The sequence below is a fragment of the Candida tropicalis genome (genome assembly GCF_000006335.3).
Source record: "Candida tropicalis MYA-3404 genomic scaffold supercont3.2, whole genome shotgun sequence".
In the NCBI taxonomy this organism is placed as follows: Eukaryota; Fungi; Ascomycota; class Pichiomycetes; order Serinales; family Debaryomycetaceae; genus Candida; species Candida tropicalis.
In genome coordinates, this window is record NW_003020049.1 from 1,553,310 (window position 1) to 1,564,720 (window position 11,411).

Here is an 11,411-nt window from a genome sequence, read left to right on the forward strand (position 1 = left end):
GTGTATGCTTTCTGGTAGATCACTACTTCAAAGAATTAGATTCCCATTAGTTATTAATAGAGTTGATATAATTAGAAGGCAATCAACAATTAACAAAATGAGTGAACCTATTACTAAACCAGTTGAAGGTCAAACCCCTGCTGCTGCTGCCGCTGCCCCAGCTCCAGCTACAACAGGTGATGATGGCCAACCAAGACAAAAAACTGCTAAAGAATTAGAAAAAGAAAGAAAGAAAGCTGAAAAATTGGCTAAATTCAATGCCAAGAAGGCTAAACAAGCTGAAGCCAACAAGAACAAATCTGATGAACCAAAGAAAGCCAAGAAGGAAAAGAAACAAGCTGCTCCTGAAAAAATTCCAGAATTTGTTGATGAAACCAAACCAGGTGAAAAGAAAATTTTAACTTCTTTGGATGATGCTGCTTTCAAAGCTTATAATCCAAAATATGTTGAAAGTTCATGGTATTCCTGGTGGGAAAAACAAGGTTTCTTTGAACCTGAATTGACTGAAGATGGTAAAATTAAATCTGAAGGTTGTTTCTCTATTCCATGTCCACCACCAAATGTCACTGGTGCTTTACATATTGGACATGCTTTAACTGTTTCTATTCAAGATACTTTGATTAGATGGAATAGAATGCAAGGTAAAACCACTTTGTTCATTCCAGGTTTCGATCATGCTGGTATTGCTACTCAATCCGTTGTTGAAAAACAAATTTGGGCTAAAGAAAAGAAGACTAGACATGATTATGGTCGTGAAAAATTCATTGAAAAAGTTTGGGAATGGAAAGACGAATACCATAACAGAATTAAGAACCAATTCAAGAAATTGGGTGCTTCTTATGATTGGACTAGAGAAAAATTCACTTTAAATCCAGATTTATCTGAAGCTGTTACTGAAGCTTTCGTTAGAATGCACGAAGATGGTACTATTTACCGTGCTTTTAGATTGGTCAATTGGTCTGTTAAATTGAACACTGCTATTTCTAACTTGGAAGTTGATAACAAAAACATCCCAGGTAGAACCTTGTTGGCTGTTCCAGGTTATGATTCTAAAATTGAATTTGGTGTTTTAACTTCCTTTTCTTACCAAGTTGTTGGTTCTGATGAAAAACTTACTGTTGCTACCACTAGACCTGAAACTATTTTTGGTGATACTGGTGTTGCTGTTCATCCAAAGGATCCAAGATACACTCATTTACATGGTAAATTTGTTCAACATCCATTCTTGGACCGTAAATTGCCAATTATCACTGATGCTGAAACTGTTGATATGGAATTTGGTACTGGTGCTGTTAAAATTACTCCAGCTCATGACCAAAACGATTACAACACCGGTAAAAGAAACAACTTGGAATTCATCAACATTTACACCGATGATGGTTTATTGAACGAAAACTGTGGTCCAGAATGGAAAGGTATGAAGAGATTCGATGCCAGATACAAGGTTATTGAACAATTGAAAGAAAAAGGTTTGTATGTTGACCAAAAGGACAATGAAATGACTATCCCAGTTTGTTCCAGATCTGGAGATATTATTGAACCATTGTTGAAACCACAATGGTATGTTGACCAACAACAAATGGCTAAAGATGCTATTGCTGCTGTTAAATCTGGTGAAATTGTCATTAACCCAAAGACTTCTGAAGCTGAATACTTCCAATGGTTGGAAAACATTCAAGATTGGTGTATCTCTCGTCAATTGTGGTGGGGTCACAGATGTCCAGTTTACTTTGTTGATATTGAAGGTGAAGAACACGATAGACTTGATAATGAATACTGGGTTTCTGGTAGAACTGAAGAAGAAGCCTTGGCTAAAGCTCAAAAGAAATTCGCTGACAAGAAATTTACTTTGCACCAAGATGAAGATGTCTTGGATACCTGGTTCTCTTCTGGTTTATGGCCTATTTCTACTTTAGGTTGGCCACATCAAACCAAGGACATGGAATTGTTCAACCCAATGTCTATGTTGGAAACCGGTTGGGATATTTTGTTCTTCTGGGTCTCTAGAATGATCTTGATGTCTATTAAATTAACCGGTAAAGTTCCATTTAAGGAAGTTTTCTGTCACTCCTTGGTTAGAGATGCTCAAGGTCGTAAGATGTCCAAATCTTTGGGTAATGTCATTGATCCATTGGATGTTATCACTGGTATTCCATTACAAGGTTTGCATGACAAATTGTTGACTGGTAACTTGGACCCAAGAGAATTGAAGAAAGCTACTGAAGGTCAAAAGATTTCTTATCCAAATGGTATTCCAGAATGTGGTACTGATGCTCTTAGATTTGCCCTTTGTGCTTACAGTACTGGTGGTAGAGATATCAACTTGGATATTTTGAGAGTTGAAGGTTACCGTAAGTTCTGTAACAAGATTTACCAAGCCACTAAATTCGTTTTGGGTAGATTGGGTAACGATTATGTTCCACCAAAGACCAGTGATTTAACTGGTAAAGAATCCTTGGTTGAAAAATGGATTTTGCACAAATTGTCTCATGCTGCCAAGAACACCAATGAAGCTTTAGAAGCTAGAAACTTTGGTGATGCTACTGGTTTTGTTTACAACTTCTGGTATGATTTATGTGATGTTTACATTGAAAACTCTAAATCTTTGATCCAAGATGGTACTCCAGAACAAAAGAAATCTGCTCAAGATACTTTGTACACTTGTATTGATGGTGCATTGAGAATGATTCATCCATTCATGCCATTTGTTTCCGAAGAAATGTGGCAAAGATTACCAAGACGTGAAGGTGACAACACCCTTACTGTCATGAAGGCCAAATACCCAACTTACAAGAAAGAATTTGATGATGTCAAATCTTATGAAGCTTATGAATTGGTTCTTGATATTACCAAGGGTGCCAGATCTTTGTTGGCTCAATACAACATCTTGAAGAATGGTCAAGTTTATGTTGAATCTTCTAAAGAAGATATCTTTGCAATTGCTTCCGAACAACAAGACTCTATTGTTTCTTTGATCAAGGGTGTTGAAAAAATCTTTGTTGTTAAGACCCCAGAAGAAGTTCCATCTGGTTGTGCTTTACAAGCAATTGGTCCAGACTGTACTGTTCATGTTTTGGTTAAAGGTCAAATTGATTTAGATGCTGAAATTAGTAAAGTCAACAAGAAATTGTCCAACACTCAAGAACAAAAGAAGAAACTTGAAGATTCTATCAGTAAATTTACTGAAAAGACCAAACCAGAAGCTAAAGAATCTGCTCAAAAGAGACTTGAAAAAGTCAGTGCTGAAATTGAAGGTTATGAACAAACCATTGCTATTTTAGAAAAATTGAAACTTTAGATACATATATAACGGTGTATAAGATTGTAAATATGTTTAAATTTTGTTAGATAACTAAAATAGAAATTTAATCAAGTAATAATGGTATTTGGATTGATTCTATCAACCAATTGTGTGTTATAGTCTCATATATATATAAAAAAAAAGGTCGTGTGTGGCAGATTATTTCACTCACCTTGTACAATATCATATACAGGTGAAATAATGACAAAGAGAAACGCAAAAAAAAAAAAAAAGAGGTGGGACTGTATTACCATTATTAATAGACACGATGTCTAGGGTAAGATCATGTCTATTTTCAAAATCCAGAAGTTACCCTTAAATAGAGGATTGAAAAAACATGAAGAATTATTATCTCAAATAGATCAAGAATGTGCAAATTATTTAAATATATTATGTCCTAATTTTGATGAACAAATAGTTGAAATGCTAAATACTTATAAAGATGAACAAATACCAATACCTGAAATAACAAGACATATAGTTGAATCACTTGGTGGTGGAATAAGTCCTTTTCAATTATTCAATCCTATTGAAAATTTAGATGATATAATTGAGAATGAATTGGATTTAAATAATAAAGCTGAAAAATACTATATGGCTGTTATAATGTATCAGAGATTATTTACTACGTTGAAATATTTGTTTCAAAATGATAATCTTGTTAAAAACTCTAAAAATATTGAAGAAATTATCAATTTGGGAGATGGGAAAGATTTTGAATTAGTATATTCAGTTATTAAATTTAGATTAGATGTTATTATTAAAAGAATGTTAAGTAAGACGAGTTTACATCTGGTTGATTATACTACAGATACTACATTCAGTAATTATGATCATCTTGGAATATTTCTTAACGAATTAAATGACAATAATAAATTAGTTATCCTTTATTTGATGACATCTGGAATTGCACATAGTGGGGATTCCATTTGTCAAATTCTTACAAAGAAATTCATACAGTATAAACGAACAGGGGAGATCAATTTGGATGTGATATATGAAGAAATTCATTTTGAAATCTACCGTCATACCAAAATATCAGATAATCTACCTTCACTGGTTTCAAAAGTTGGGGTAAAAAGAAGTAAATCTATAATGCGAGGGTATGGAACTAAAAGAGCAAAGACTCATTAGTGGCACCTTAATAAATTAGGTCTATAATTAGAATAAATATATTAAAACTAAGCTACTGTGAGTTTTCATTTGTAATTATGACTCTATCGTTTATCTACAATTACACCGTGTTCATCATTGTAAAAAAAAAAATTTGAGGAGAAGCGCACGCTACCACAAATTCACACTGCTGAGATTCATCGTGAAAAACAATACGAATACGGGGGGAAAAGAGAAAGAGAAAGAGAAAGAGAAAGAGAAAGAGAAAAAGAAAAAGAAACGTGAGGTACACGACAGAACAATAAGAGAGAAAAATTCATCTGGAATTCAATTTTAGTGATCGTTTCAGGTTTTGTCTTTCTATCAATCAATTATGTGTGTTCTAAAAAAATTAACAAAGAAAATGATACACGTCCATATCTTCCATTAACGACTATAAATTGACAACGAAATTCCCTCACACCAAATTTTGGTCGTCTCTGTCTTTTTCTTCTTCTTCTTCTTTTCTCTTCTCTTCTTCTTTCTCTATCAATATCAATTGACTTTAATAATCAAAAATGGACAGCTTCATCAAACAAGGTAAAGAATTATACGAAAGTGGTAAAATCACCAACGAAGATATCAAAGATGTCGGTGCTATCTTGTCCAAGGACGGTGATCTTGCTTCCAAAGCTAAAGAAGCTTACAGTGAATACCAAAACAACCACAAGGATGACGGTAAAAAACAAGAATCTGAAAAGAAAGATTAAACGTGTTGAAATCAATTCTTGGATGTGTCTTATGATTTAGAATAATTTATTGTATACTTGTTAATACATATATTTATGTTGTTTTATTAAAATCTAGAATTCTGTAATGTTGTCGTATAATATCTTCAATGTCAATTGTTGCGAAAAGTTAAAGACAGATAACGATATTGCTGTATCTTCAATCTACACATGATTTGGGTATGCTTATCAAAAGGAAACAAAGTTGTACGATTTTCAGAGCGTGTTAATTGGTCTCTTCTGCTTCTCGCCACTGTAAACAGTTGGTCAATTTAAAAAACTGATTGTGATTTTTTGATTTCTGATTTTTAATTATGCATGGCGGATAAATGGTACAAAACAAAAGAAGAGGAATGTGAATTTGAATAAAAAAAAATTCGCGTAACAACGACAAACATTTCTGGTGGTTTGTGCACTACTTCTGTATAGACTACTTGTAATTAAAAACAAACTAAAAACTATTGTGTTTTTAAGACACCAATGGGAAGCATTCCTGGCAGAGATGATAGTGGTCGTCTATTAATACTGATGAATTCTAAGAATTAAAAGTTCATTCACAAAAATTGGTGCAAATGTCACTGTGGAAACATTCACTTAAACACATAATATAGAGAATTCCCATGGTGTTGCAATTATGCTTTTAAAGTTTTTTTTAAGTAGAAGTATAACTTGACCATTCGTAAACAATAACTCTATTCTTGGTTAAACTTGTGGAAAGTGATCTTTTCTTTTGGTGAAAATTAAATTTTGGGATTAATACTTGTATTGATTTCAGTTGTTAAAGTTTACAGATAGAATAAAACAAATTTTAGCAAAAAAAAAAATAAATGTTCTTTGGAGAGGAAAGTTATCTTTTTGACTTTTCAACGATGTTCTTAATTGATTTGTACAATAAATACATTGATTTAATTACTGTTTGATTGAAAATTACCCTTAGAATCTATTGAAATTTACATATAATGGACGTCGTCAGTATTTCTAAGGTGTTTGGAATGTCAACAAACAGGTCTAATAGCCTAGTTGGTTTTATATTGGTCCCTTGGCCCAGTTGGTTAAGGCGTGGTGCTAATAACGCCAAGATCAGCAGTTCGATCCTGCTAGGGACCATTTCTTTTTTTTAATTTTTTGCATGACTTATTAACATTTTTTTCTAAAAAACCACAATTGTGATATTACTTTTCGGCATTCAAGTTAATAACCATGTATACCATGTAGATATTATGATACTCTATTGGTTTGTTTTTCTTTTTGTTTTCGTAGAGTTTATATTATCACCAGTCTTGGACAATTTCCTAGTTCAGTGATTAGATATATTTCTGAGCGTACATCGCGAATAAATCAAAAAAAAAAAAATTTTCAGATACATTATTTATAACTACAGTTCATCAATTCATTGAATACAATGTCAGACACAACAGATGTACCATCAACTACTAGCTCCCCAGTTGAACAAGTCAAGTCTTTAAAGAGACAAAAGCCAACTGCTGAAGAAATCGAGGAAAGAAGAAAATTAAGACGCCTTGAAGTTGTTCCAGAGGGAATGTCAAGAAAAGAATGGAAAAGACAACAAAAGAAACAAAGATGGATTGATACTAAAAGTGAACATCTTGAAGTTCAACGTGAAAAGAAACGTCTTGCTAGACAAAGAAAACGTGAAAGATTAAATGCTGATGAAGAATTACGTGAAGCTCGACGTAAACCAAGTAAACAAATTCCAACTGATGTTTCTATAATTATTGATTGTGATTTTGATGATTTAATGTTGGATGGAGAAATTGTTTCTTTATCAAATCAAATTAAATCATGTTATGCTGCCATGAGACGTTGTCGTTATGAACTTCCAATCACTGTTACTTCATTCAACAAACGTCTTAAGGAACGTTTTGAAACTGGATTGGGTGAATATACATTATGGACTGGAAACCTTAAATTTACTGATAAATCCCTAACAGAAGTGGCAGATAAAGAACAATTAGTTTACCTTACAGCAGATACTGATGAAGAAATTACAAAATTAGAACCAAACCATACTTATGTCATTGGTGGAATTGTTGATAAGAATAGACACAAGAGTCTTTGTTATAATAAAGCAAAGGAGTTGGGTATTAAAGTTGCAAGATTACCAATTGGGAAATATATCGAAGTCAATGGTAGACACGTATTAGTTACATCCCATGTTTATGAATTACTTTGTAAGTGGTATGAAAGTGATGGTAATTGGGAAGATGCATTCAATAAAGTATTACCTCCAAGAAAACTCAAACCAAAGGGTGAAAGCAAGAGTGCCACTCCTCTGGATGATATAACTGAAAACAAATCCACCGAAACAGAAGAACCCGAAGAGAAGGAATCCACTGAAGAGAAGGAATCCACTGAAGAGAAGGAATCCACTGAAGAGAAGGAGACCACTGAAGAACAAAAGGAGTAAAAAGCTGAGGTTATACAGTTTATAGAAAGTTTATCTACAAAATAATAAACGACCGCATAGAAGAAAAATATGAGAGAATCAAAACCGAAATCAAAAACAGAACAAGAAAAAAAATTGTTCTAAGTTCGCTATTCCTTACTAATTCTAATTGCCATTCAAAACAAAACTACCATGCCGTCAGTACCACCAACTATTGATTATAAGAAAGTAAAAGAATTACTTATTTCAACATATGCACGTGAAAAGATCAATCATGATAACAAGAGATCACTTGCATTACAAAAAGAAATAGTTCACGATTCTCAGCTACCAGTTGTTAGTTCAATCCATAGTATGGCTAATTGTATTGAAAGATATAGAGACACCAATGCCCTAGATATTGCATTAGATACTATAGATTTAGAGAAGATTTATGGAAACCTTGAAAAACGAGAAAAAGAGAACACTAATCCAGAGTTGGATTATGATGATTTACTTGTTTTTGAATTATTACATTATTTCAAGAATGATTTCTTTAGTTGGGTAAACAAACCAAAATGCTCTTGTGGTTCCGAAGATGTACACTCAAAAGGAGGAAAAAGAGGAGCTCCAGGTAATCCTGATCAAATATCTATTATTGAAGTTTATCAGTGCAAAAGTTGTGGGAAATTAGTTGAGTTCCCAAGAATTAATAATCCAGTATCATTATTAAAATCGAGAAAAGGTAGATGTGGAGAATGGGTGAATTGTTTTATGTTAATATTACAAGCATTAATAGGTGGAGGTGATACTGATAGAATCAGATACGTTTGGAATCACGAAGATCACGTTTGGTGTGAATATTACTCCAATAGTTCTAAAAGATGGATACATTTAGATCCATGTGAAGCAGTTGCTGATGAACCATTGTTATATTGTAATAACTGGGGCAAGAAGATGAGTTTTGTTATTGGATTCAATCGTCATTATATTATTGATTTGAGTGACAAGTATATAACTCCTGAAAAACAAATAAGTAAAGCTTCGATTACCAGTGAAAGTAAAGTTAAATCAGCCATACATTATATCAACAGTAAGAAACAGTCAGATTTTTACAGGCAATTAAAAATTCAAATGAACGAAGAACAGGCATTAATTAAAGTGTATGAGGAAATCATTGTACCTCATAATGCTGAAACTTTGAAGAAACTGGAAAAAGAATTACCATCAACAACTACAAGTGATTTACCTGTTGGAAGACAATCTGGGTCTGCAGAGTGGACTAAGAGTCGTGGAGAAGATGGAAAGTGAGTGAGGTTTTAGAAACTATGTAGAAGAAATATAAATTTCAATGAAATATAATTGATTTACTAAAGGGTTAATATTACCAATGAAGATTGGTGGTGAATCTAACAAGACCATAAAGCCACCAACTTTAAATTTCAACAAACAGGGCGTGTGGCGTAGTTGGTAGCGCGTTCCCTTAGCATGGGAAAGGTCATGAGTTCGACTCTTATCTCGTCCAGTTTTCTTTTTTTTGAATTTTTAACAGCTTGCTGATAAAGTAATTACTTTGAATCGTCATTGCTTTTTTTTTTTTATATTTAATTGATAATTTTAAACAAGAGTCAATGATATGTTTATTTCCAAGAAATTCTATTAATAAAGAGCAATGAATGAATATAAAAATAATGATAATAATAATAATAAAAAAAGAACAACTATAATACAACCTTTGAAGCCAATGATTTTTTGTAATCCAAAATAGAACCGTCCCATCTTGTAGCATTCTTGTTTTCAATAACAAAAATGTCTTTAGCAACTTTATCCAATAATCTGAAATCGTGGGAGACGACAACAACACCACCATTAAAGGCGTTGATGGCATCTGCCAAAGAATCAATAGTAGCCAAATCCAAACCGTTAGTAGGTTCGTCCAATAAAATCAAGTTAGGAGCTTCCAATGCTAATAATGCAAAAACGACACGAGATCTTTGACCTTCAGATAAAGTAGCCATTTGGGAAGTTTGGGCTTCACCACTCAAACCATAACGACCCAATTGACCTCTCCAGTATTGATAATCTTGTGAAATACTAGAAAATTTATCACGAACGAATTCTAATGGGGATTTAGTCAAATCCAATTGGTCTGCAGAATGTTGTGAGTAAACACCCAATTTAATATGAGTATGTTGAATAACTCTACCCTTTTGTGGTTGTAATTTACCTTGGAACAATTTCAACAAAGTGGATTTACCGATACCATTTGGACCAACAAGAGCAACTCTAGAATCCATATCGATACCAATATCCAAATGTTCATACAAGTTGTCTTCTTCTTTACCTGAGTAAGAGAAAGACATATCGTCGAATGCCAAGACTGGAGGTGGCAATTTTTCAACTTCAGGGAATCTGAAACTGAAGACCTTATCAGGAACAACTGGTTGAATCAAACCATCGGCTTCCATTTTATCCAAAATCTTTTGTCTAGATTTAGCTTGCTTGACCAAGTTAGCATAAGTACCAGCAGATGCAATGAATTTCTTGATATGAGCAATTTCTTCTTGTTGCTTGTTGTATTGTTTCATTTGGTTAGTTTCCAATTCAGCTCTGGTTTTAACATAGGAGTCGTAGTTACCACCATACATAGTTAAAACTTTCAATCTCATATCAATCATGTTAGTACAAACACCATTAAGGAAATCTTGGGAGTGGGAGACCAAGATCAAAATTCTGTCAAATCTTTTTAAGTATTCTTCCAACCAAACACAAGCTGCCAAATCCAAATGGGCAGTTGGGTCATCCAATAACAATAAGGTTGGTTTAACAAACAAAGCTTTGGCCAAGGCAACACGCATTCTCCAACCACCAGACATGTCTTTGGTTTTTTTGTTGATGGTAACTGAGTTGAAACCCAAACCAGTCAAGATAACAGCAGCTCTACTTTCAAAAGTTGAAGGGTCCATTTCATCGATTTTTTCGTAAAGAGCTTCCAAAGCTGGACATTCTGGACCTTCTTTGACAATCAATTCTTCAACCAAATCTTCCAATCTCTTCATTTCATGTTCGGCTTCTCTGACAACATATTCCAAAGCAGAATATTCAGTTGCTTCAGCTGGTTCATTCAACAAGTAAATATCAATATGTTCTGGGATTGGGAATTCTCTAGCAGCAATGGATTTCAATAAGGTGGATTTACCACAACCATTTTCACCCAATAAACCATATCTACGACCATAATTCAATTCCAAAGTAGAATCTTGAATCAAAACTTTACCGTGGAATAAAAGGGAAACAGAAGACAATTTAATATCTCTGGAAGTGACCAATGATTCCAAAACACCAGTAGTGACTCTGTCTGACAAACCATGTTCATCGGTTTGTAATTTCAATTTGGCAATTTGTTGCTCAGCATCTTCAACTTCATCTTCAGCAGCATCCTTTTCGGCTTGCTTCTTAGTTTTCTTGGTAGTTTTACCAGCAGCGGCTTTCTTAGCTTCTCTTTCTAAACGCTTTTGTTCTCTTTTAGCTTTTGATGCAGAAATAGACATGACTAGTTGTTGCTTACTATGAATATGAAGAGAAGAGAAATCAATAAAAATTTTTTTTTTTTTTTCACTCCCACTTCCTTCAATAAGGAGAAGGGCGAGAGTAATAGAAAAAAAAAAGAAACAAAGTACCCGATGAGTGAACAGCTTTTATGCAGTACCCAATATAATGGCGTTTTTTTTTAATAGTCTATTGTTTGCAACACCAAGTTTCATCATCAGGGTAGTACCATACAAAGGACATGAACAGGTTAGAGGAATTGATCTTATTAAGAACTTTCCAATGATTAATTGAA

At 33.5% G+C, this 11,411-nt stretch overlaps 5 protein-coding genes and 2 non-coding genes across 7 annotated transcripts; 6 read left to right on the forward strand and 1 right to left on the reverse strand. All coding sequences in view use genetic code 12, as the record gives it.

The window, feature by feature from the left end:
* Nucleotides 1–4: 4 nt before the first annotated feature.
* Nucleotides 5–3,298, forward strand: VAS1 (valine--tRNA ligase; the record flags this gene model as incomplete). The annotated part of the gene is made up of 1 exon (XM_002547446.1): nt 5–3,298. The coding sequence occupies one exon, from the start codon at nt 5–7 to the stop codon at nt 3,296–3,298; it is 3,294 nt and encodes a 1,097-aa protein (XP_002547492.1).
* Nucleotides 3,299–3,586: 288 nt separating this feature from the next.
* CTRG_01800 (uncharacterized protein) lies at nt 3,587–4,435 on the forward strand (the record flags this gene model as incomplete). Its single annotated transcript, XM_002547447.1, has 1 exon — nt 3,587–4,435. One exon carries the CDS (start codon nt 3,587–3,589, stop codon nt 4,433–4,435), a length of 849 nt encoding a protein of 282 aa, XP_002547493.1.
* Nucleotides 4,436–6,214: 1,779 nt separating this feature from the next.
* CTRG_06271 lies at nt 6,215–6,288 on the forward strand. The gene has a single exon. It is a non-coding gene; the product is annotated as a tRNA-Ile (tRNA).
* Nucleotides 6,289–6,583: 295 nt separating this feature from the next.
* CTRG_01801 (tRNA (guanine(9)-N(1))-methyltransferase) lies at nt 6,584–7,609 on the forward strand (the record flags this gene model as incomplete). Its single annotated transcript, XM_002547448.1, has 1 exon — nt 6,584–7,609. The coding sequence occupies one exon, from the start codon at nt 6,584–6,586 to the stop codon at nt 7,607–7,609; it is 1,026 nt and encodes a 341-aa protein (XP_002547494.1).
* Nucleotides 7,610–7,780: 171 nt separating this feature from the next.
* On the forward strand, nt 7,781–8,878 carry CTRG_01802 (peptide-N4-(N-acetyl-beta-glucosaminyl)asparagine amidase; the record flags this gene model as incomplete). Its single annotated transcript, XM_002547449.1, has 1 exon — nt 7,781–8,878. One exon carries the CDS (start codon nt 7,781–7,783, stop codon nt 8,876–8,878), a length of 1,098 nt encoding a protein of 365 aa, XP_002547495.1.
* Nucleotides 8,879–9,019: 141 nt separating this feature from the next.
* CTRG_06272 lies at nt 9,020–9,092 on the forward strand. The gene has a single exon. It is a non-coding gene; the product is annotated as a tRNA-Ala (tRNA).
* A 196-nt stretch (nt 9,093–9,288) lies between these two features.
* KRE30 (ATP-binding cassette family ATPase) lies at nt 9,289–11,118 on the reverse strand (the record flags this gene model as incomplete). The annotated part of the gene is made up of 1 exon (XM_002547450.1): nt 9,289–11,118. The coding sequence occupies one exon, from the start codon at nt 11,116–11,118 to the stop codon at nt 9,289–9,291; it is 1,830 nt and encodes a 609-aa protein (XP_002547496.1).
* Between the last annotated feature and the right edge of the window lie 293 nt (nt 11,119–11,411).